This window comes from Lithobates pipiens, unplaced genomic scaffold (genome assembly GCF_037356315.1).
Source record: "Lithobates pipiens isolate NorthernLeopardFrog02 unplaced genomic scaffold, aLitPip1_a1.2 Scaffold_13, whole genome shotgun sequence".
Taxonomy (NCBI): domain Eukaryota; kingdom Metazoa; phylum Chordata; class Amphibia; order Anura; family Ranidae; genus Lithobates; species Lithobates pipiens.
In genome coordinates, this window is record NW_027507718.1 from 172,818,762 (window position 1) to 172,845,631 (window position 26,870).

At 44.0% G+C, this 26,870-nt stretch overlaps 1 protein-coding gene across 1 annotated transcript in view; it reads right to left on the minus strand.

The window, feature by feature from the left end:
- GAK (cyclin G associated kinase) overlaps positions 1 to 26,870 on the minus strand; it is a 176,619-nt gene that overhangs the window by 89,793 nt on the left and 59,956 nt on the right. Inside the window, 4 exon segments of the mRNA XM_077475892.1 lie at positions 1,627 to 1,676; positions 5,267 to 5,390; positions 11,320 to 11,398; positions 23,514 to 23,626. Of these exon segments, the coding sequence (XP_077332018.1) occupies positions 1,627 to 1,676; positions 5,267 to 5,390; positions 11,320 to 11,398; positions 23,514 to 23,626 (366 nt within the window).

A 26,870-nucleotide genomic window follows, 5' to 3' on the forward strand; every position in this document is an offset into this window, starting at 1 on the left:
GGAAGATTTTTTTTTTTTTTTTATTTTTTTTTTGACACTGTGCACTTTCTAGGGAGTTTAGAAAGCTGAAGACAGCAGATGTACATGTAAAACGTATGTAGGGAGATTTGTATCGTCTCTGTGTATCATCTGAGGATGTTCAGTTCACTGGATATAGGAGGGGGTTTACATCCACTTTAAAACTATTTTTGCAATACTATACTCGTTCATACTGCACTCCTGGGACCCATTTTCAGCCAACAATGAACTAAAGTCCACTGTTGGCTGAAGTCACTCAGCCAAAACAGGCTTCATTTGGTCGAGATGCACCCAGATTCTGTGCCTGGCACCTGGCTCAGCGAGCCACTAAGAGCATGAGCCATCCACTCCTGCCTCCTTAAACAGTCTAGTGCTCCAGTGAGCACTGGAGGAGAGAGTACAGAGCCTGTGATTGACAGTCATGGCTCTTTGCTCAGAGGGGAGGGGAGAGGAGAACTTAGCAATCAGCGGTGTTGGATCACTCAGTTCTCAAGGCAGAGCTGGCAGGGAACAGATGAACCATCAGAACGATGCTAAATCCACCTAGGAGAGTATATGTTTGTTTTTTTGAGAGGACATACATCTCTTTTAAAAACTTTCCTGTGTCCACACTCTCAAAGCAGTTTATCTGCAGGTTGAGATTAAAATCACTGCTGCCTCTGACTGCTGGTCTCACAACATTTAGAAACATTTAAAATGTGTCACTACTGTACTGCTCACTGTTTTCCTAGCTGAAGACTTTGACATGACGAAGCAGAACCCTGCCTCTGCCAAGATGGTCAATATAACACAACGAGAATTGATGAGAAAATGCTTAACAGAAGAGTGGACACTGGCAAATAAACCGTAGGCCAGCCCAGGACTACCAGTATACCTCCGCTTTATAGTAAAGAAGTAAACAATAAAATTTGATTGAAGAAAAGAGAAGAAAAAAATGCTAGCTAAAATTAGGTTAGCAGAGCGGAACAAAAGGGCGCCTATACTTCTAGGACAGTAGCAAAAATTGTAGCATGCTTGTAATAGTTAGGGTTATCCTGAGTTGTCCTACAATTATTCTGTTTGCCAGTGTCCAATCCTCCTGAAGACTTCCTGTGTTCCTTAACGAATGAGAAAAACAAACAAACACAACAACTTTTTTAAATAGATAAGTTGCAGTGAGACACAGTCTTTCTAAAAGGTAGGCTGCATCTCACAAAATGTCAACTGTTTTCTTTTTTTTTCCAAATCGACGCAGCTTGTGTTAAGTTTGTGAGTGCTCTTCTAATCAAATATTTTAAAGGAAGCCAAAGATTTCAAACAACTGGGTTAATGGTGGGTTGCACCCACTCGACGGCCTATGGATCTCAGTGGAAAGTGTTAAAGCGCTCACAAAGTAAGCATCTAAAGCACTTGCAAAGTAGCTATGCTGAATACAGCACAGATTTTTCCTCAGATTTACATTCCACCATGGGGGATAAAAGATTTCTATGATCTTCTCAATACTCCTGCCATGGACATAAACTACACCATTTAGCAGGCTCAGCTAAACGTATCCAATATTTTAAAGCCTTTACATTCTTATTTTTTTTATAATACTAACTAAAGATTATAAAAACACACTGAACATACCAGCAATTCTGGAAGTGATGTAAGACAAATCCAAATCTCCTTTTGCATAGCTGAAAGATAGAACAAATAAAACAAATAATTCTATTGTACCATCTATTACATTCAAAGAAGAAAAAAAAAAAAAACTTATTTTTTATAATCTTTAAGTACATTTCCTACAGACAGATGTGGGAAAATAGAAATGACTGTTCTTTAGGTTTACTTTTAATCCTTTTAAATCCTGGGGTAAACTAAACCTTGGTCACCAGAACAAATTCTGCATTATTGGTATGCAGCAGTTTACTCAGGTTTTAAATCAGTTTTTATTACATATGGGGCATTCCTTTAGTAAATGATGTTCCCTCAGCTCCCTTTCACCTTTGGCGATCCTAAAAGTCTCCATAGCGGCCTCTGGCAAGTTACCGGGAGGAAGGATTTTCCCTTTCACTGCTTCGGATACTGTAACCACCAGTTTAGGTTTAAGCATGCCTGAGGAGATAAAAACATTGAACAATCCTGGGCTTGTCCTCTCCTGTTACAAGCCAACAAGATGTCTTGTTGTAAAGGCCTGGAATGGAACTGGGCATAGGGCACTGCCTCGAAGGAGGATGCCATCCTTAATAGAAAACTCATACAAAGCCGAACGGAGGGTTGTCTGGTGCCCCTTATCTGACACACCTGACCCTTTAGGGCACAGATCATTACGGGTTGCAAAAATACCCTTGCTTGGACCGTATCTATGATCAGACTTTGAGCTCGTCTCAAGGCTGACTTTTTCGGTATTTATGATCCAGCCTAAGCTTTCCAAATGCCGCACTGTGCATGTTATGCTATGTTCCTTTAAAAGAACCAATACTGGTGCTAGGACCTTTGTGAACACCCGGGGAGCTGTGGCAAGCCCGGAGGGTAGCGCCACAAAATGAAAATAACGTTCCTCTACTGCAAATCGCAGGAACCTCTGATGAGGCTGAAAGATAGGTACATGTAAATGCGCACCTTTAATATCGAGGGAGGCTAGAAAGTCTCCCATCTGGAGTGAGGCTACCACTGAGCAGACAGACTCCATCCGAAAGGACTGGATTAGTAGATACTGGTTCAGGGATCTTAGATCCAAAATGGACCTTGTGTTAGAATAAAACCCAGCGCCTCTTTCGGGTACAGGAACCTCTACAATCACTCCTTGATGCACTAAATGATGTAGCACCTGAAACAATAAGTCTCTCTCTTTTTTTTTTTTTTGAGGATCTTCAGTAACCAAAATTCCAGTATTTATCCTCATAACTCATCACGGGAAGCACCCTCATGGCTAACAGAGGACAGAATTAGAAATAGACATGGGAAAAACTTAACATTAATAAGGTCACCGGGACCAGATGGCTTGCACCCTTGGGGAACTCAGTCAAGTTTCTAATTTCTACTGACATTGTACTGACTGGAATGGTACCAGCTGATTGGAGAAAAGCCAATGTAGCACAAATATTTAAAAAAAGGACTCAAATACATCCCTAGGAATTACAGACCAGTCAGCCTAACATCAATAGTATACAAGCTCTTGGAGAGGATGATAAGGGACTATGTACAAGATTTTAGTAAGGTAACCGGTATCGGGTATCTTTATTCAAGCAATGTAATTAGCATGGCTTCAGGAAGAATCGTTCTTGCCAAACCGATTAACCTTCTATGAGGAGGTGAGCTGCCATTCAAAGCAAGGCCCATAGACGTGGTTTATCTGGATTTTGCAAAAGTATTTGACACAGTTCCCCATAAACCTTTACTGTACAAAGTAAGGTCCGTTGGCCTGGACCATAGGGTGAGTACATGGATCGAAAATTGGTTACAAGGATGAGTTCAGAAGGTGGTGATAAATGGCGAGTACTCAGAATGGTCAAGGGTGGAAAGTGGGGTCCCCCAGGGTTCTGTGCTGGGACCAAACCTATTTAATTTGTTCATAAACGACATGTAGGATGAGGTAAACCGTTCAATCTCTGTATTTGCAGACGATACTAAGCTAAGCAGGGCAATAACTTCTCTGCAGGATGTGGAAACCTTGCAAGAAGATCTGAACAAAAAATGGGGTGGGCAATGAGGTTTAATGTGGATAAATGTAAAATAATGCATTTGGGTGGCAAAAATATGAATGCAATCTACTCGCTAGGGGGAGAACCTCTGGAGGAATCTAGGATGGAAAAGGACGTAGGGGTCCTAGTAGATGATAGGCTCAGCAATGGCATGTAATGCCAAGCTGTTGCTAACAAAGCAAACAGAATATTGGCATGCGTTAAAAAGACTCTGGTCCGGCCTCACCCGGAGTATGCTGTCCAGATCTGGGCACCAGCCCTCAGGAAGGATGTACTGGAAATGGAGCGAGTACAGAGAAGGGCAACAAAGCCAATAAAAGGGACTGGAGGATATTAGTTATGAAGAAAGGTTACGAGCACCAAACTTACTGTCTCTGGAGAGGAGGCGCTTGAGAAGGGATACATAAGGGATAATTTACAAATACCATACTGGTGTGACCCCACAATAGGGATAACACTTTTCTGCAGAAAGTTTAGCAAGACACGTGGCCACTCATTAAAATTAGAAGAAAAAAGGCGGTGGTTTCAGCGGGAGGCATCGACAGTTTCAAAAAGCTATTAAATAAGCACCTGAATGACCACAACATACAGGGATATACAATGTAATATAGACATATAATCACACATATAGGTCGGACTTGATGGACTTGTGTCTTTTTTCGACCTCACCTACTATGCAACCTATTTTTAAGCCCCATAGCTCTTGGGAATTCTATGGTCGGAGGCCTGAGCTAAGCTTTTTTTTTTTTTTTTTTTTTTTACACCCTTTTCTTCACTCTTATGTCTTCTCTCTTATGATTTGCGCCATAATATGGATATACTCTCATATTTCTATATTAATGTGCCTTGAGGCGCTAGATTAATTCTGGCTATAAGTGCTCCCATATCTTTTCATGCTAATGAGTTAACACTTGACCATCTGTTGCAGTAATGTTTTTCAAACCAACGTCCTTGCTCTGTTTTTGCTATAAGCGTAATTATATTTATCTTGCTTATGCTCTGGGCGAGCTGTTTGGTAGGATCAATCTTTTAAACTTGTTTTTTGTATTATGTTTACAGTGCTCTAACCCTTGACTACCTTTGAGGGTGCATTTATCTTTTCATATCTGTTTGTATCCCAAGAATCTTGTTAAATCTTTGAACAAAAATCTTTTGCAAAGTAAAAATTTGAAAATGATGTAATGTATTTTATTTTCAGATGAAAACTGTACTGATTAAATAAAAAAATATATTTTTCACGCTTGTGCCTTCGGATAATTTCAGACAAAAGCTGCGTACAAATGCTGAGATTATCATACAATTGTGTAGAAAGCTGTATTTTTTGTACAATTTTCTAATAGAGTGGACTAGGTCTTACAGAAGCTAGCTTTGTTTTGTAAAAGGGAGCCTACCATTTACCCGGTCTTGGGATAAGGCTGCCTCCCAGATATAAATCTCTATTTTTACTCTTATTATTACTCCTCAATTTGTAAACCAAAAACCCAGTATGAGTGAATATGTACAAATAATTAAGCTGTTTTTTTTGCAGGAATTTCAACACATTTTTAAAATAAGGAGAAATTTGAATTTTTTGATTTTCTTACTTGGTGACTGACTGAATAACCTTCGAAGACGTATCTTTAATATTACTAAAAAATCGTTCTGTGCCACCTTTCAAGATGTCAAAAAAACCTCCTGCATTTTGGTCATCATCGCCAAGAGTAACACCTGTAGCAAATTACAAAAATATAAATATTTAGGTGGTTTTACAGGTAAGATAAAAACACACATAATCATTATAATATCACTAGCATTAACAGAGCAGTTTTTCTATTGCCAAGCATCCCTGCACCCAACGTAATAGTTTAATTACTTGATTTAGCCAGGCTTTGTATATCTCTTCTGCCACAAATGCAGCACAGAAAGTTTTTTTTTTTTACCTTAATGTATAGAATGGAACACTCGTTCTCAGCTTATTTCCTCTCGCCAAAATGCGAGCGTAAACTTTGAAGGGTGTGTAATGTTATATATACACACACACACACACGCACACTTTCTGTTTAAAAGCAATTAAATAAACTCTCTTAGCTGCATAAGAGGCTTAGAGAGGTGGTGGGGGTGGTGAAACAGCATTACACTAATCTTTTCAGTGAATGGCTGTGTGGGGCAGGTGTGGGTTGTGTGTCAGCCCAAGTCTTGGCCACTGCAGGACAGGCAGGCTTTTCTCCCCGCACAGCCAGAAAATGGACAACACTGGGGTGGATGTGCTCTCATGTCTACCATGGTCAAATTTGAAATAGGAAAGGGAGGGGGACAGTTAGAAACTTCACATAAAAAAGAAATACAAAATAGAACAGGATAACTTTTTGACACAAGTACGTTGTACAACAGACCCATATCAGGAATATGAAATGTTAGGGTAACAAACACTTTAACCACTTCAGCTCCGGACCAATAAACACCTTAAGGACCAGAGGTCTTTTTGCAATTTGGCACTGCGCTGCTTTAACTGGTAATTGCGTGGTCATGCAATATTGCACCCAAACAAAATTTGCGTCCTTTTCTTCCCACAAATAGAGCTTTCTTTTGATGGTATTTGATTGCCTCTGCGATTTTATTTTTTTGCGATATAAATGGAAAAAGCGAAAATTTTGAAAAAAAAAGATATTTTCTTCTTTTTGTTATAAGAAAAATCGAATAAACTAAATTTTAGTCATACATTGAGGGCAAAATTTATTCAGCCACATGTCTTTAGTAAAAAAAATGTCAATAAGCGTATATTTTTTGGTTTGCGCAAAAGTTATAGCGTCTACAAACTAGAGTACATTTTCTGGAATTTACACAGCATTTAATTTCTGACTGCCGATCTCATTTCTTGAGGTGCTAAAATGGCAGGGCAGTACAAATCCCCCCCAAATGACCCCATTTTGGAAAGTAGACACCCCAAGGAAATTGCTGATGGGTATGTTGAGCCCATTGAATATTTATTTTTTTTGTCCTAAAGGATTGAATAATGACAAAAAAAAAAAAAAAAAAAATGTCACTAAATGATATATTGCTCACACATGCCATGGTTATATGTGGAATTGCACCCCAAAATATATTCCGCTACTTCTCCCGAGTATGGGGATACCACATGTGTGGGACTTTTTGGGAGTCTAGTCGCGCACGGCACCCCGAAAACCAATCACCACCTTCAGGATTTCTAAGGGTGCAAATTTTTGATTTAACTCCTCACTACCTATCACAGTTTCGAAGGCCATAAAATGCCAAAATAGCACAAAACCCCCCAAAATGACCCCATTTTGGAAAGTAGACACCCCAAGCTATTTACTGAGAGGCATGTTGAGTCCATGGAATATTTTATATTTTGCCAAAAGTTGCGGGAATATTACAAACTTTTTTTTTTTTTGCACAAAGTTGTCACTAAATGATATATTGCTCACACATGCTATGGGCAGAAGTCAAATTACACCCCAAAATAAATTCTGCTGCTTCTCCCGAGTACGGGGATACCACATGTGGGGGACTTTTTGGGAGCCTAGCCATGTACGGAACCCCGAAAACCAAGCACTGCCTTCCGGATTTAAATATAAAATGCTACCAAAAAACCTGTCAGCGATGGCAGGGATCAGGCCTGACTCTGCGATCGCTGCAGTTATGCGTTTAGTGTTTTGTAAGTGACAGTGATCGATCGATACTGCACTTGGGTGGGCTGGGCAGAGGGGCAAAACGCAGGTGCTAGCAGGTATCTGGGCTGATCCCGCTAACAATGCGTTTTTTTGGAACCCTAAACTGCTGGGGACGCTAGTATAGATCTGATCAGATCAGATATTGATCTGTTCAGGTTCTATAGCACTACGGGAGGTGTATGCTTTGCGTGTGGGTGTTAGCGGTACTGGCACTAACCTAGCGCTGCCTGGGGCGACGCAGACCCTGACCCTAAAACCTAATTGATATCACCCGCCGGGTGATCAGGGGGTTAAACCTTTATTGGGTAATAAATGGTGGGTGCCCTGATGCTATAAAAAACAAACTAACCAGAGTCACCCGTAACACTTATACGGTGATCAGTGGTGAAAGGGTTAACTAGGGGCAATCAGGGGGTTCAAATTTTTATTAGGTAGTATATGGGGGTCCCTGGCGCTATATAAAAACCTGGCGGGGAACCTAAATAACTAACTGGCTAACCAGCGTCACCAGTGACACTTATACTGTGATCGCTGGCGAAAGGGGGTGAAAGGGTTAACTAGCGGCAATCAGGGGGTTAAAACCATTATTGGGTAGTATATCGGGGTACCTAGCGCTATAAAAACCTGGCGGTGAACCTAAAAAAATAACTAGTTACCTAGCGACACATGCAGCAATCAGAAAAATGATCGCTTAGTGACACTGGCAAAAGGGGGTGAAAGGGTTAACTAGCGGCAATCAGGGGGTTAAAACCATTATTGGGTAGTATATCGGGGTACCTAGCGCTATAAAAACCTGGCGGTGAACCTAAAAAAATAACTAGTTACCTAGCGACACATGCAGCAATCAGAAAAATGATCGCTTAGTGACACTGGCAAAAGGGGGTGAAAGGGTTAACTAGCGGCAATCAGGGGGTTAAAACCATTATTGGGTAGTATATCGGGGTACCTAGCGCTATAAAAACCTGGCGGTGAACCTAAAAAAATAACTAGTTACCTAGCGACACATGCAGCGATCAGAAAAATGATCGCTTAGTGACACTGGCAAAAGGGGGTGAAAGGGTTAACTCTAGGGGCAATCAGGGGGTTAAATCTTTATTGGGGGGTGATAGGGGGCTACCCTGGACCTAACACTAACTGTCCTGACAGTTTTTACTGTCACAACTGACACTGAATGCATTGATCAGTAAAGAAATGATCAATGCAATCAGTGACACTGTGACTGGGGGGGGATCGGGGGGGGGGTTTGTGTGCCTGTGTGTACCTACATGTCAGTGTAGTGTTGGTGCACACTTACTATTAGTCTTCTCCTCGTAGTCCGGTCAAAAAGACCGCCCCGAGGAGAATGACATCACTTCCTCCTTCCTGTGTAAACAATACACAGTGGGAGGAAGCTTCTCATTGGCCAGGAGCGATCCAGAGGGGGTGGCCGAAAACCAACGGCCATCCCCTCATCACGGAGCGCTCCTGGACCGAACCGGACCGTCGTATCCAGCGGGAGGGGGTCCGATCGGACCCCCCACCCGCTGGAAGGCAGGCACGTACATCTACGTGATTGTGCCTGCCTGTGCCATTGTGTTGAAGTACACTGGCAATACGGCGGTCCTGAAGTGGTTAAAGATCTTTGACAACTATTACTAGACTAACATGACTTTCTAATGTCTTATGTGAATAGGCTTTAATTTCATTTAAAGTAGAACAACAATTTGTATATGTTGTTATCGGTCCTTATCACCTGTTAAGCAATTATAGCCACTATATTAATTTCATAGCCACTATATATAAATTAAACTCTTTTCATAGACGGCTCTATTGGCACCCCTCCTGTCTAACATCCAAGCGAAAAACAGAGGCTGAAACCCACCAGATGCAGCTACTGTTTGGGTTTTGCGACAATTGCTGGTGCTGGCTGTCAGAACACAAAAGCCGGCGTCTGATCAGATAATGTCCCCCATCACAAAGTGTCCGCCCTGTACTGCGCTTGCGCAGTACGGGGGATAGGGAGAAGCCGAACATCTCCAAAGATAAACGGTGCCTGCGCATTGAGTCCAGGTTCAAGCCCCACCATCCAAGTGGACATAGAGTTAGAATATAAAACAGCCGAGCGAAGCGAGGCAGTGCCCGAAGCTAGGCGAGCGAAGCGAGCCTGCGAGGGGCCCTGTTACTATGAGCAACCCTATGTCCACTTGGATGTTGGGGCTTGCACCTGGACTGAGTGCGCAGGCGCCATTCTTCTTTGGAGATGTTCGGCTTCTCTTTGTCCCCCGTACTGCGCAAGTGCTGCGCCTGCGTAGTACGGCCTGGACACTGTTCAATAGGTGGACACTTTGTGTCAGAACACCGGCACTGTAGATATTCTATCCGTGCTATCAGTGTGTGGTCAGCTTAAGGTAACCCAACAAGGGGGACAAGCCCAAACAATGTATGAAATTACAAAGGTTGAGTGACTTTTAGGAATTGATTAGCTACTATAGTAGTGGCCTGTAATGGAGATGGAGTCTCACTTAAAGCTAAGAGATGAGCTGATTTCCTCTGATCCTCACAGATAGAGGGGTGCAGGGATGTGTATCCGCCAGTGATGAATGCATTCTGCAATGTTAGGACTGGTTCACACTGGTACGACACAACAGTCGTACGACAGTGGATCTGACTTTGCCCTGCCACTTGAAGTCAGACTTCAATGAACGGGCAACCGACTTGGATCCAGACAATGCAGGCACTGACAATGAGGGGCAGGGCCTCCGGATAACATTACACCGCACACCCAGAATTCGAGCGGGAGAGAGCGTTGAATCAACATCGGAAGAAGACAGCGGAGAAGAACTGGCAAAAGAGTGAGAAGACAACAGAGAAGACCAGGCCGAGGCAGAAGACAGAGGACAGAGGTATAAGAACCGGAGAGGGCTAGAAGACCCGGAGAGAGGAGAAGAACTGTCAGAGGCAGAAGACATCAGCGGAGAAAAGATCGGAAGCGATGGCGAAGCTGCCTTTTAACTACTTTAAATGCGTAATTTTTTTTTTTTTTTTACACTTTTCATGGGGATATTTATGTACCCCATACTCATTCATATAGGGTGGGGGGCCTGGATGTGGGGGCTCCCTTGTTAAAAGTGGCTTCCAGATTCCGATAAGCCGCCCGCAGACCACGACAACCAATGCCCAGGGTTGTTGGGAAGAGGCCCTTGTCCTCATCAACATGGGGACAAGGTGCTTTGGGGTGAGGGGCCCCCATAACCACATGTTGAGGCAATGTGCTCGCTCGTCGCCACCCCCTTTCCTCACCTGCTGCGTGCTTGGATAAGGGTCTGGTATGGATTTGGTGGGCGGCCCTTATGCTGTTTTTTGGCGTGGGGGTTGCCCTTAAAATCCATGCCAGACCGAAGAGCCTGGCATGCTCTTGGAGGGGGAAGCCAAGCCATAAAAAAAATTTTGATGCCAAAGTCGAATCAGTTAAGATATGTTAATATTCAATGGACTGAAGTGGGATCAAAGTAGTGCAGGGAGCATTTTCCAAGTCGGACCAGTTAAGATGGCTCCCATAGGGAAACATTCATTTTCACATGTCATGCAACATTAGCTCCCAAAGTCGGAGCATTTGTCATACCAGTGTGAAACCGGCCTTAAAGAGGACGTAAACTCTGCTTTTGCATGCGGGAGCCACCTGTCACTGCACAGGGCTCTGAAGAAACATCACGGGCCGCCGTTCCTTCAGAGTGAATGAGCCGATGATGTAATTGGCGCAGTATACAGTAAACATTTAGGAGATATGTACAGTACCTATAGGTAAGCCTTATTATAGGCTTACCTAAAAGGTACATTAGAGGGAAGTTTACTTCCTCTTTAAAAAGTTGCACTTCCAGCCCGATCGCAGTGTGGATGCGGATATGAAACTGCCGCAGGCATTTCTCCTTTGCACTCCATGCCACCTTTGACACATATATATATATATATTCATAATACATGCATACCTGGCTGTCCAACAGGTTTAGAGGGTAACAGCACTTTCTGATTCACAGTATTGCCATATCCGCCATTTTGTTCCAGCAGCTGTGAAAAAACACACAACAAAATGAACCACTGAACATAGACATTTAAGTAAGTTAGGATTTTCACCATTACATATTTTTCTCAGAGTCCATTGAGAGAAACAATTTTATGGATAATGAGCAATCCTGGCTTATACTTCCACCTACAGAAGAAATGGACACTAGGCACATGAAAACTGCAGGCCAGCCCCCTGTAAGCAATAACCTCCCGCCTGCTCAGTTGAAGCGAGCAGTTCAGTGAGAAAGAATAGTATGCGAAAGGAAGGAGCTGTGTGGATTTTAGTGTCCATTGGTTCTGACTCCATTGGGGAAAGTTGTGAATGGATTTCATCAACCTCTATTTGACCATTAGCTGTAGTGATCCATCATATTTAGTCAATTAATTCACTTCTGGGGGAGCACAAGTGTTCTGGACATAACCCGATGAATTATTTTTGGCGTGCATTTGGACACTTTTTTCAGTTTATATTATATGCTGAACTGAAGACACCACTGGAGCAGAGCACATGATCTTTTACATCAGACTCCTAGCAGAAAGAGCAAATACTGCTACAGGTCTGGTCCCAAAAACTTAGCAAGGAATAAACACAAGTCCTGGTCTGCCCTCAATAGTGGAATCCTGCACCAACTGGATCTCAGATGGGGCTGTCACTTTTGACCGCAGGACCATCGCAGAGAGGTCACTAATTTACTAAATGAACTGGGATATTCCGCACTCAACTGCTAACTGGAGAGACAATCAGGACTTTCAATATCCCGTAAGAATTGGTTGAAGTGGTTGACTGTGAAAAATCTTACAATTTATGAAAAAAATATATAACAGAAAAGAAAGATATTCCCTGCATAACTGAGCAGGTGTTATGGGCCTTTTGGGGGCTAGCCTTCAGTTTCCATGTGACAAGCGTTCATTACTCTTGTTGATGGCAGTGTGACCCTTGGTTAAGTATTATTCATAAGGCTGTTTCCTTCAGCGGATGTCCGGCCCGCGTTCCAGTTTGATGTGGGCCCCACTTGGAATATGAGCCAGGGTGTGTGGCTGGGCATGTTCACAAGTCTATGTGCCCGAGCCGCTATGAAGATGATAGCGCGAAGAGCCAATCAGAGGCACTGTGACTATTCCCGATCTCTGCATCTGTGGACTGCAGAGATCGGGGAAATGTCACAGTGCCTGTGATTGGCGGTGGCGCTGTGCTCTGCCAGCTTCCTTGTGGGCTCGGACACAGACTTGTAAACAGGCCCAGCCACCACGCTCCCCGGCTCACACTAAGAATGAGCACGGCGCTCGGGATTTGTCAGGCTAAAGATGATGGATATAGTAACAGCATAAAAAAAAAAAATGGATTTTTAAAACGGCTTACCTCTAAAATCCTTTTCTTTGAAGTACATCATGGGACACAGAGCCATAGTAGTTACTATGTGGGTTATAAGCCACCTTCTGGTGATGGACACTGGCATGCCCCAAGATAAAAAGTGCACTCCCTATATAACCCATCCCACTACTGGGAATACCTCAGTTTTGCAGCCAAGCAATATACTGGTATACCAAAGAAGGGAGGGACCTTTGTGTCCCCTGATGTAGTTTAAAGAAAAGGATTTTACAGGTAAGCCATTTTAAAAATCCTGTTTTCTTTTCATACATCAGGGAAAACAGAGCCATAATAGTTACTATGTGGGATGTCCCATAGCAATGGCAACTGAAGGGAGGAGGACAACAAAAAGGTAGGGCATTAAGAGGCTAGAGGACTTGTCTGCAGTACACTACGCCAAAGGCAATAATCTCATGACCTTTTACATCAATTTGATAGAATATGGTAAATGTATTGACTGAAGACCAAGTTGCAGCCTTGCAGATCTGAGCCATAGAGGCCTGGTGATGCACCGCCCAAGAGGCGCCAACAGCCCTGGTGGAGTGTGCTTTAACATGAAAAAGGGGGCATTTTCTTCTTTAGACCATAAGCTTGAACAATCGCTTGATGAATCCATTTGGAAATAATAGATTTTGATGCTGCCTGTCCTCTTTTAGGACCTTCTGGCAGTACAAACAAAACATCTGTTTTTCGAAGCTGAGCAGTTTCCTTTAAATAGACCTTGACTGCTCTCACTACATCAAGGGAATGTAGTGCTTTCTCTTCCCTAGATTGAGGCTCTGGGAAAAAAGAAGGCAGAATAATATCCTGGTTCAAATTAAAACCTGTCACCCCCTTCGGTAGGAATACAGGATGAGGCCGCAATACCACCTCATCCATGATCCAATATGGCTCTTTACAAGACAGAGCCGCCAATTCCGATACCCTTCTGGCAGAGGATCTAGCAGACAAAAAGATTATTTTTCTTGTCAAAAGAACCAAGGGAATTTCCCTTATTGGCTCAAAAGTCTGTTTCTGTAAAGCCGACAAGACTAAATTTCAAATTTCAAATTCCAAGGATTTAGGGGTGACGGGGGGATTAATCCATGTTTACTACCTACCGCCACTTTTATGATCTCGGCAAACCAAGATCTTCTGGGCCACCAGAATTGCCTCTTTCCATTCCTGCTTGACCCTGCGGAGAAGGCACGGAAGCAGCAGAACCGGAGAAAATGCATAGATCAGTGAAAACGGATCCCATGGAAAGACCAGGGGGTCTGTTCTGCACGCTAGCGGATCCCTCGTCCTTGACACAAAGTTGAATCTGGACACTAACAGATCCACGTCCGGAACACCCCATCTTTGATACTTCAACAGAAAGGTTGTTGGGGTGAAGGGACCACTCTCCCGGGAAACAATTGTTGGCGACTCAAGTAGTCCACCTACCAATTTTCTATCCCTGGAATAAAAATCGCTGATAGGCAAGGAATGTTTGTTTCTGCCCAAGATAGAACATGATTCACCTCTTTTTGGGCTGCACGACTTCTCATGACCCCTTGGCGATTGATGAAAGCCACAGCTGTGGCATTGTCGGACTGAATCCTGACAGGACAACTCCCAAGTCTGAGCGTCCAGGACTCTAGGGCCAGACATACTGCCCCGAATTTCTAGAATATTGATGGACAATGTCCCTACTGATTTGGACCACTTCCCCTGGATAGATGCTTCTTCCAGGACTGCTCCACAGCCTAGAAGGCTGGCATCCGTTGTTAATACTTTCCAGGATACTGGTAGAAAGGATTTCCCCTTTTGGAGGTTGCTAGATATCAACCACCATTTGAGGCTCTAACGCACCTCGGGGGATAAGTGTATTGGAAAGTCCAAAGCCTGGACCTTCTTGTTCCAGGCCGACAGAATGGTGTTTTGCAGCAGTCTTGAATGAAACTACGCATAAGGGACAGCCTCGAAAGAGGCCACCTTCTTTCCTAACAATTTCATGCACAGCCGTATGGAAGGGTTTCTCTTTGTTTTGACAAGTTGAATCAGTTCCTTTATGGAGCCGACTCTTGCCTGGGGTAAGAATACCTTCTTTTGAACATTACCTATGATCAGCCCTGTAATCTCCTTGATGGTTTTAAGGAGGATTTTTCTATGTTGAGAATCCAGCCTAGGAATTCCAGGTAGCTTACAGCTGAGATTAAACTTTGGTTTAGACCAGAGACCGATTGATCTATTAAAGGAAATAGTCTAGATAGGCTAGGACGGTTATACTCTGAGCCCTTAACCTGGCTAAAGGAGGTGCCAGGATCTTTGTGAACACACGTGGTGCGATGGCTAGACCGAATGGCAGAGCCACAAACTGAAAATAAAGATTTTCTACCTCGAAGCGTAGAAATTTCTGATGAGCGGGAAATATCGGCACGTGGAGATATGCATCCTTGATATCGATCGATACCAAAAATTCCCCTGCTTACAAAATGGAGACAACTGATCGGATTGACCCCATGCGAAAGGACTGGATATTTAAGTGCTGGTTCAGATCTTTGAGACCTAGAATGGGTCTTATCTCCCCATTCAGTTTTGGAACCTTGAAAAGGTTTGAATAAAACCCTGAACCCTGTTCCTCTGTGGGAACCTCTGATATCACCTTCTGGGATAAGAGATGATCCAGAGCTAGAGAGAAAGATTTCCTTTTCTCTGGATCTCTGGGAACGTTTGATATTAGAAAACGAGGAGATGGGAATTCTCAGAACTCTAGTTTGTAACTTGAGAAATTGAGGAAGCCACCCATCTGTCTCGACATTGTTCCTGCCAGATCTTTGAAAATTGCAGAAGCCTTCCCACCACTCGAGCGAGCAGGGGCACCCCTTCATAAGGAGGCTTCATTTTGTTTTGCAGGCTTCCTGCTCCAAGTCCTCTTTTGGCCCTGGGACTGCCCCTGAGGTCTTCCTCTTGAGCTTGACGTGGAGGGTGTCGAGAGTGCCTAGAGGCAAATGCTTCTGGCACTGGAGAAGATGCATGTTTAAAAGGAAAAATGCTTAAACTTTTTTACTGGTAAAAAAGAGAACTTTTCCCATTAGCAATCCTTTGGATATATTTATGTAAATCATCTCCAAATAACCGTTCACCATGAAATGGGAAACTGGCCAAGAGCTTCTTACTGATGCTTCGCTGACCAACTTTTCAACCATAGGACTCTGTGTGTATGTACTAGTCCTAGCATAAGCAGCGAGGCTTGAATAATAGAATCCTTCATAGCATCCACTGTAAAACATAGTACATCTGATTCACCAGCCCATTGCTGGGCCTGCTGATCAGGAATAATTAAGAGCGGAGGTTGACACAAAAATTGAACCTCCGATTTTCAGAACCCTCCCCTCACCTCCGGTGTCACATTTGACACCTTTCAGGGGGGGAGGGGGGGGGGGCAGATACCTGTCTAGACAGGTATTTGCACCCACTTCCAGGCACAGACTCCCACGGGAGTCTATGCCTCTTCCTGTCCCGCCGCTCTGTCTGCTGGGACACACACGGGTCCCAGAGACAGTGCGGACCATTCTAATTTTTATTTAGTGAGGAGATTGCAGCATCGGTTGCTGAAACCTCCCCCCCCCCCCCCCGCCCCCAAACTTATCTTATAGAATTCCTCCTCCATAGGATAAAGTGTAGAAAACTTTTTTGGAGGAAAAAAATGCTTATCCGAGTGTTCCCATTCAGAATACATCAGCTCTTTTAGCCATGAATGGATAGGAAAAGCATCCCCAGATGGGGGAGGCTTTAGTGATCCCAAACCAAAGGTGGGCTCATCAACAGACTGCGCTACAAGCAGCAATAAGGTTGAGCGAAACAATTTAGTAAGGGAGTGTACAAACAAACTGTCTTGTGAGACTACACCCTCTATAGTAGGATCCTTGGAAGAGGAGATATCAGCTTCTTCATGATCTTTGGGAAGAACTTCCTGATCCTCCAGCCCTTGTACCTCAGGATGAAGGTCCTGAGCACTGGATGGGGAATCTGCTACGCTTGGCTCCCCTATGGAAAGTGATCATAGCATCAATCTTCTGTTCCAAACTAGAAATGGTAGAAGAAAAAACCTCCCAATTGATATATATAAGGGCTGAAGTATCCAGCGCTGCTGCAACACCAGTCTCCCCTGACGGCTCACTCTGACTGGCTGCATCACTCTCAGAGGAGGATGACATTTTTCTTGGACATGGATTTAGGTTGTTGTAAAACTATCGAACTCTTAGAACCCTTTGAGGAGTTTCTTGTCCACTCATAGCCTGATGCACAAAGCAGAAGCCCTAACAGAAGGAATGCATACACTGCAAGGCTACAATCCAGCAAAATATTGCTGCTATTAATGCCCAGCCTGAAGCCGTAACAATGTGTCAAACATGAAAAAAATGCCACCTCTTTGCTTTTGTGTCCCTCCACAGCCAGCAGACGCACACAGTGTGCTTTTAAAAGCTTGCCTCCACGTGCACTTGGAGTCGGAGAACGCCGACAGCCCCGTCCCCCCACCACGTTGCCTACGGTTCCCCCAGTTTTCAAAAAGACAAGTTTTCCTGCGCGAGCGGTGGCCTAAAGGTACCCTCGGACCTAGAGCGAGCATGGTGGCGGGGCGGGGGTTTGGGTTAGCCATTGAGCGGCCACTGCAGTTTCCAGTTTTTTTTTTTCCCTTTTCTCAAAAAATTTATCTGGGTGCTTTTCCCCAGCATAGGGGGGCAACAGGCAGGGAGACAAATCCCCCCCCTTTTGCTTACCAGAGGATCTACTGCTTTGGCTGGAGGAAGTATTCGGCTCCTGACACAGCGCTGTTTCCAGGATGAGGTGTGAGTGCTCAAAACAGCCCCCGGTGGTGACACATAGGCATGACAACATTATTTATCTTAAAAGGAGACATTCATAAGACAATTTTAATTAATTTTAAATATTTCTTAGAAAACTCCACTTATCATCCTGCCGCAGGGTTATCTGTGGTAAACCAACAGACCCAATCTTCACCCCTCACGGTGGGCTCCATTAAACCTTCAGGAGCAGGGGATCCAAGCCACTTAAGGATCGCCGCATGTAAATATCAGTCAGCAGAATGGCCCGGGCAGGCACAATCACGTACCCGTACGTGCCTGCCTTTCAGCGGGTGGGGGGTCCGATCAGACCCCCTCCCGCTGGCTGCGGCGGTCCGTTTTGCTTCAGGAGCGATACACGATGAGGGGATGGCCGTTGGTTTCTGGCCATCCCCTCTCGATCGCTCCTGGCGAATGAGAAGCTTCCCCTGCCTGTGTAGTGTAACCACAGGCAGGAGGAAGTGATGTCACTCTCCTCGGGGGTGGTCTTTTTGACTGGACTGCGAGGAGAGAAGACATAGTAAGTGCACCAACACTACACTGACATGTAGGTACACATAGGCACACTGTCACCCCCCCCAATCCCCCCCCTCCCTCCCTCCCAGTCACAGTGTCACTGATTGCCGTGATCATTTATTTACTGATCACTGCATTTAGTGTCAGTTGTAACTGTAAAAACTGTCAGGGCAGTTAGTGTTAGGTCAAGGGTAGCTCCCTACCCCCCCCCCATAAAGGTTTAACCCCGATTGCCCCTAGAGTTAACCCTTTCACCCCCTTTTGCCAGTGTCACTAAGCAATCGTTTTTCTGATCGCTGCATTCGTGTCACTGGTGCCACTAGGTAGCTAGTTATTTTTTAGGTTCACCGCCAGGTTTTTATAGTGTTAGGTACCCCCATATACTACCTAATAAAGATTTTAACCCCCTGATTGCCCCTAGAGTTAACCCTTTCACCAGCGATCACCGTATAAGTGTCACTGGTGACGCTGGATAGCCAGTTAGTTATTTAGGTTCCCTGTCAGGTTTTTATATAGCGTCAGGGACCCCCATGTACTACCTTATAAAGGTTTTAACCCCCTGATTGCCTCTAGTTAACTCTTTCACCAGTGATCACCGTATAAGTGTTACGGGTGACGCTGGTTAGTTAGCTTTTTATAGCATCAGAGCACCCACCATTTATTACCCAATAAAGGTTTAACCCTCTGATCACCCGGCGGGTGATATCAATTAGGTTTTACGGTCAGATAGGGTTTGCGTCGCCCTAGGCAGTGCTAGGTTAGTGCCAGTACCGCTAACACTCACGCGCAAAGCATACACCTCCCGTAGTGGTATAGTATCTGAACAGATAAATATCTAATCAGATCTATACAAGCGTCCCCAGCTTAAGGGTTCCAAAAAACGCATCATTAGCGCGATCAGCACAGATACCTGCTAGCACCTGCGTTTTGCCCCTCCGCCCAGCCCACCCAAGTGCAGTATCGATCGATCACGGTCGCTTACAAAACACTAAACACATAACTGCAGCGTTCGCAGTCAGGCCTGATCCCTGCGATCGCCAACAGTTTTTTTTGGTAGCGTTTTATATTTAGGCAGTGCTTGGTTTTCAGGGTCCTGCATGCGGCTAGGCTCCCAAAACGTCTCCCACATGTGGTATCCCCGTACTGAGGAGAAGCAGCAGAATTTATTTTGGGGTGTAATTTCAGTTATGCCCATAGCATGTGTGAGCAATATATCATTTAGTGACAACTTTGTGCAAAAAAAAAGTTTGTAATATTCCCGCAACTTGTGGCAAAATATAAAATATTCCATGGACTCAACATGCCTCTCAGTAAGTAGCTTGGGGTGTCTACTTTCCAAAATGGGGTCATTTGGGGGTTTTGTGCTATTTTGGCATTTTATGGCCTTAGAAACTGATAGGTTGTGAGGAGTGAAATCAAAAATTTGCACCCTTAGAAATCCTGAAGGCAGTGATTGGTTTTCGGGGTGCCACTTGGAACAAAAAAAATATTCAATAGATTCAACATGCCCCTCAGCAATTTCCTTGGGGTGTCTACTTTACAAAATGGGGTCATTTGGGGGGGTTTTGTACTGCCCTGCCATTTTAGCACCTCAAGAAATGAGATAGGCAGTCATAAATTAAAAGCTGTGTAAATTCCAGAAAATGTACTCTGGTTTGTAGACGCTATAACTTTTGCGCAAACCAATAAATATACGCTTACTGGCATTTTTTTTACTAAAGACATGTGGCTGAATACATTTTGGCCTACATGTTTGAAAATTTAGTTTATTCGATTTTTCTTATAACAAAAAGTAGAAAATATATTTTTTTTTCAAAATTTTCAGTCTTTTTCCTTTTATATCGTAAAAAAATAAAAATCGCAGAGGCAAGCAAATACCATCAAAAGAAAACTATTTGTGGGAAGAAAAGGACGCAAATTTCGTTTGGGTCAACATTGCATGACCGCGCAATTACCAGTTAAAGCAGTGCGAAATTGTAAAAAGACCTCTGGTCCTTAGGCTGACAATTGGTCCGGGGCTTAAGTGGCTAGAGGAAACCCACAACAGCATCCTGCCAGTTAAAAAAAAAAAAAAAAAAAAAAAACTTTATGGCCTCACTACCAAAAAGTGCTGGATCCCAGGGTCCAGCTCTCTAAAAAGAGATGCATTCGCAGGCAAAACCCAATTTCTTCGGATACAAGGCTCGGGTACCATTCAATTCGGCCCAAAAAAGGACAATTTGAATGGATCTGGCCAGCATGGCTAGCCCCAGCAAGGATTGCTCCAGTGGAGCTCAGCACAGCAGATCTTTACTCGAGACCAACACCTTAGACACTGGCGAAAAAACTGAGGTAGTCCCAGTAATGGGAGGGGTTCTATAGGGAGTGCACTTGCTGTCTTAGGGCATGCCAATGTCCATCACCTGAAGGTGGCCTATAAACACACATAGTAATTACTATGGCTCTGTGTCCCCTGACCTGATGTATGAAAACATACATAACACGCTCGAGCTTTGGGGGCCACATCAAACTGGAACACGGTTCCTTTTCGAGAGAGAATTATATATATATATATATATATATATATATATATATATATATATATATATACACATATATACATATACACACACACACACACACACACACACACATATATACATACATACATACATATACTTTATTCTTTTAAACATTACACGCCTGAACTCATTGTTACCCTGAGCGTAGAAAAGATATACATTATATACAATCACACAGTCATGGGCAAAATTGTTGGCACCCCAGAAATTTTTCCAGAAAATCAAGTATTTCTCACAGAAAAGTACTGCCGGAACACATGTTTTGCTATACACATGTTTATTCCCTTTGTGTGTATTGGAACAAAACAAAAAAAGGGAAGAAAAAAAAAAAAAGCAAAATTGGACATAATGTCACACAAAACTCCAAAAATGGGCTGGTCAAAATTCTTGGCACCCTTAATATTTGGTTGCACAAACTTTGGAAAAAATAACGGAAATCAGTCGCTTCCTATAACCATCAATAAGCTTCTTACACCTCTCACCCGGAATTTTGGACCACTCTTCCTTTGCAAATGGCTCAAGGTCTCTTATTGGAAGGGCTTCTTTTCCCAACAGCAATTTTAAGATCTCTCCACAGGTGCTCAATGGGATTTAGATCTGGACTCATTGCTGGCCACTTTAGAACTCTCCAGCGCTTTATTGCCATCCATTTGTGGGTGCTTTTTGATGTATGTTTAGGGTCATTGTCCTGCTGGAAGACCCAAGATCTAGACAAACCCAGCTTTCTGACACTTTGCTCTACAGTGTGAACCAAAATCCATTGGTAATCCTCAGATTTCATGATGCCTTGCACACATTCAAGGCATCCAGTGCCAGGGGCAGCAAAACAACCCCAAAACATCACTGACCCTCCACCATATTTTACTGTAGGTACCGTGTTCTTTTCAGGCCTCATTCAGTTTTCGGTAAACAGTAGAATGATGTGCTTTACTAAAAAGCTCCATCTTGGTCTCATCTGTCCACAAGATGTTTTCCCAGAAGGATTTTGGCAAACTGTAGTCTTGCTTTTTTATGTCTGTGTCAGCAGTGGGATCCCTCCTGGGTCTCCTGCCATAGCGTTTCATTTCATTTAAATTTTGATGGATAGTTTGTGCTGACACGGATGCTCCCTAGACCTGCAGGACAGCTTGAATTTCTTTGGAACTTGTTTGGGGCTGCTTATCCACCATCCGGACTATCCTGCATTGCAACCTTTCATAAAGGTTTCTCTTCCATCCACGCCCACAGAGATTAGCTACAGTGCAATGGGTTGCAAACTTCTTGATAATGTTGCTCACTGTGGACAAAGGCAAATCTAGATCTCTGGAGATGGACTTGTAACCTTGAGATTGTTGATATTTTTCCACAATTCTGGTTCTCAAGTCCTCAGACAGTTCTCTTCTCTTTCTGTTGTCCATGCTTAGTGTGGCACACACAGACATAAAATGCAAAGACTAAGGCCGCGTACACACGGGCGGACTGTTCGCCCAACTTTGTCCGCTGAACAGTGTTTGGGCGGACAGTCCGCTCGTGTGTGGGCTTTCAGCGGACAGTTTCAGCGGACAGTTGGACGGACAAGGTTTTTCGGAATTTCCGAAAAACTGTCCGCTGAAACCTTGTTTCAGCGAACAGCCCGCCCGTGTGTAGGCTTGTTCGTCAAACAAAGTTGCGCGCATGCTCAGAAAGGATTTTCACGCCGAAAGCTATAATGCAGTGTATAGGACGTCGTATTTTTCGTCCCGTCGTACGTGCCGTTCACGTCATCGCGCACGGTTTCAGCAAACTGTTCGTTCGTCGTGTGTGGCCATGTCCGTCCATGCTAATTTTGAGCGGACTGTTTGCCGAAACTGTTGGACGGACAAAGTTGGGCGAACAGTCCGCCCGTGTGTACGCGGCCTAAGTGAACTTCTCTCCTCTTTATCTGCTTTCAGGTGTGATTTTTATATTGCCCACACCTGTTACTTGCCCCAGGTGAGTTTAAAGGAGCATCACGTGCTTGAAACAATCTTATTTATCCAGAATTTTGAAAGGGTGCCAAGAATTTTGACCAGCCCATTTTTGGAATTTTGTGTGACATTATGTCCAATTTGCTTTTTTTTCCCTTCCTTTTTTTGTTTTGTTCCAATACACACAAAGGGAATAAATATGTGTATAGCAAAACATGTGTTGCTGCAATGCTTTTCTGTGAGAAATGCTTGATTTTCTGGAACAATTTCTGCCATGGCTGCATTTGCAGTAAACTTTGCAGAAAATATTTAATTTGCACTTAATTTTAATTGTTCAAAAAACATCAGGAAAAATGGTCAGCCCTCATGCATGTTCACTTCATGAAATCTGGCCCTCTTTGGAAAAAAAAAGGACAACCCTGCATTTGATTAAATGTTATGAAAGCTTACCGCAGAGACATACAGTATATCTCTTTAGGCATCAGTTTGCCATAAAACAAACTAAATTATGCTGAATTGCTGAACAACATAAAAAGCATGTTAACTGGGCGGTACAGTGGTGTAGTGGTTAGCACTCTCACCTAGCAGTAAGAAGGGACACTACCTGCCTGGAGTTTGCATGTTCTCCCTGTGCCTGCGTGGGTTTCCTCCGGGTACTCCGGTTTCCTCCCACAATCCAAAGACATGCAGGTAGGTAAATTGGCTTCTGTTCAAAATTGGCCCAAGGATATGAATGGGGACCTTGGATCGTGGGCTCCTTGAGGGCAGGGACCAACATGAGTGTGCAATGTACAGGGATGGGGACAATTGTAGAAACTCACTCAGGTTGAACTGGATGGACTGGTGTCTTTATTCAACCTAACTATGAAACTATGAACTGTATATAAAAGGACTTTATAGAATAGAATGTTCAAATACCTCAGTAATAGGCGATTTTGGGTTTATGTTTCGCGCTGTAGCAATTTCTTGAAGTTGACCAACTACTTCGGTTATAGACAATCGCTCCTCTGGATTCATCTTTAACATAGATTCTGTTAAAAAAAAAAAAAAAAAGAAGAAGAAATCAAGCAATGGTCACTGGAGAAAAAGATAGCTTACCAAGATTTAAACAGGAAAGTGGTTCACTTCTAATTGCTATAAAGAAGTTGAGCCAGAGTATCAAAGTTTAAAGTTCTAATGGGCTTACCAAATAACACTAGTCAGCAACTCAAGGCAAATGAGGGAGGGGAAAAAAAACGCTTAAAAAAAAAAAAACAAAATGGAAATGGACATTTTTGGAAAAATTACAGATTACATTTTTTTCTGCCCATAAAGCAGATGTAACATTCCAACATTTCTGAATTTTGACAATCCTTTCTATAATATGAAACAATTTAATCATGTGGTTGTTTTTTAAAACTGAAGGCAAGGAAAAGTAGAGTAGTCTATGCCAAATGGGTTGCTTTCTTTTTTCTTGCTTGCCCTTAAAATGACACTTGTGACCATACAAGTTGCCATAGGCAAAAAGGAAATACTTTTGCAAACGCTAAAAAGTTTATTCGCTCCTTTCAAACACATGACCTAGTTGACTTGTGGAGGGAGTGCCACCCTCAGGGCAGGGATTATACCCATTATTCCCATCTCCATCATGTTTATTCAAGGATAGACCACATGTTTATGCTTAGACGCCACCTTCCATTAGTGGTCTCGGCCTCAATCTTGGCTGTCCCGTGGTCGGATCACGATCCGATGCTGGTTGCCTACCACTCCATCCTGGATAGACCCCGGTTTTCTCCCTGGGTGATGAATGACTCGCTTCTTTCTCATGCAGGGGTAACAGAGGAAATCATTAAGGCTTCAGAGGACTACTTTTGCGACAATCTGGGCTCGGTGGCGTCGCCGGTGGTCCTCTGGGAGGCTTATAAAGCGGTGCTAGGTGGTCGGATTATTGGTCTGGCGTCGGCCCGTAAGAGGGCAAGGGAAACAAAACAGAAAGAGCTCGAGTCCCGATTGGCAACGTTATCTGAGACGTTTAAGCAATTTCCCACCCCGGGTAACCGCAAATTGTTAGAACAAGCCCATTCGGAGCTCGATCTGTGCCTCACTGAGGGGGCTGAGCATGTTTTACGCTGGTCCCGCCAGAGATGGTACGTGAGAGCAAATAAGCCGACTCGACTGTTGGCCAACAGACTCCGAACCTTTGCCCCTAAATTAAACCCAATAACCCTGCGAAACTGTACACAGCGCCAGACGGAGACTGCTGCTCAGAGCACGGAAGACTTCCTTAGGAGCCTTTCGCTCCCATCCTTGACGGGGCTCATGTCACCCTCATGGATCGGGACATTACACTTTCAGAAGTTTTACAAGCGATAAAGGAACTTAAGGTGGGAAAGCCACCTGGGCCTGACTGGTACACCGCGCTTTATTACAGGAAGTTGGCACCAGTGGTAGCACCCCACCTAGTAGTCATGTACAATTCGGTAAAAAACTGTTATCCCTTCACCCCGGATCTTCTAACAGCAAATGCAGTGATGATTCCTAAGCCAGACCGTGACAACTCATCTTGGGCCAATTTCAGACCTATCTCGCTCATTAATGTCGATATGAAACTTCTGCCAAAAATCTTGGCGTCTCGCCTGAACTCTTTTCTCCCCCGCTTGATAAAAAAAGACCAGGTTGGCTTTGTGCCCCAGAGGCAGGCTGGAGATGCAATTCGACGTATAGTGCAACTCCAGCATATAGCCCACACTCGCCCTCTTGAATCCATGCTTATATCCCTCAATCTAAATAAGGCCTTTGACACCTTATCTTGGCCTTACCTTATGTCTGTTCTGCGGCATTATGGCTTCGGGACCTCATTTATGACCTGGATGTCAGCCCTATACGATTCCCCCCGGGCAAAAATTAGATATTACGGATTTGAACCCCCCATTTTTGAAATTCGAAGGGGGACCCGCCAAGGGTGTCCGCTGTTGCCCCTTCTTTTTGTATTGGCATTGGAGCCCCTGGCAATAACCCAGATATTAGAGGCATTGAATCTTATCTGTCCCCATAAGATTTCCTTATTTGCCGATGACATTCTTCTTACTGGGACTCTGGATAAACCCATCAAAGTCAAAAGGCACTGTCGACTAACCGCTCTCTGGAGTTACTGAGGGACTTGCAGTCGGCCTTTCCTTACCAATGGGTTTCCTCATTGCCATATTTGTGAATCCGTCTCACTTCCACGTATCAGGCTCTATATCAGGCAAATTTTCCACCACTGCTCAAAAAATTAACGGATATGCTGTGATCGTGGTCTTCTTTACCTCTTTCGTGGTTTGGGAGAATAACAGCCATCAGAATGGCGTATCTCCAGAAGCTACTATATTATTTTCGGGTTTTTCCTATCCCGGTTCCTTCACATATCCTCAATACCCATCAGCATAAGATCTTACAATCTGGGGATCGTCTCGCCCCCGCATTAATAGACAAATCATGTTGGCCAAAAGAATTAGTAGGGGCCTCTCGGTCCCGAACCTAAGGGACTACTATGTAGCAGCCAACATAGCTCTGCTCTCACACCTTCATGAGACGTACCAACTCCCACTATGGGCTACTATCGACCTGCTTGAAGTTGAACCCATCCCAATTTCTTCTTTGCCCTGGCTCCCACCTATACACCGTCCTGTGATTACGGGGCCTTGCATGATTCACACGTTACGAGTTTGGGACTCAGTGAAGTACTCTGTTGGGCTTTCTCCCCATCTCCCGCTTATGCGGCTCCTTCGTTGCCCTCTTTTCCCCCCCAGGCCTTGATAGCCCTGCACAATTCAAATGGTGGACCATGAATGGCTTTGTTGATGTACATTCATTGCTTACTCCCACTAGGAGCTTATTTGAAGCTTTGCGCTCGAATGACATACCTGAAGTGCTCACGTAAAGGTATTTACAAATCCGTCATTTCCTCCAAAGTCTCATTAAATCTCAAGACATCCCATACATGTTGACACCGTTTGAGAGCATCTGCAGATCTAGGCCCCACTCTCCTGGTCTGATATCTCTGATATACTCGGCACTGATCTCTATGAAGAGACCTCCAGTGCAATCCTATCATATGCAGTGGGAGAGGGAGTTGGGGAAGAGGCTGGACCCGGAGGACTGGCAGACAATGACCCTAGCCTTATCCAAGTGCTCGCGCAACGTAGTAATTTTGGAAAATGCTTATAAGGTCCTATACCGGTGGTATTACACCCCGATGAGCCTGGCCTGCTTTATCCCAACCTGTTACCCACTCTGCTTCAGGGGATGCGCCCC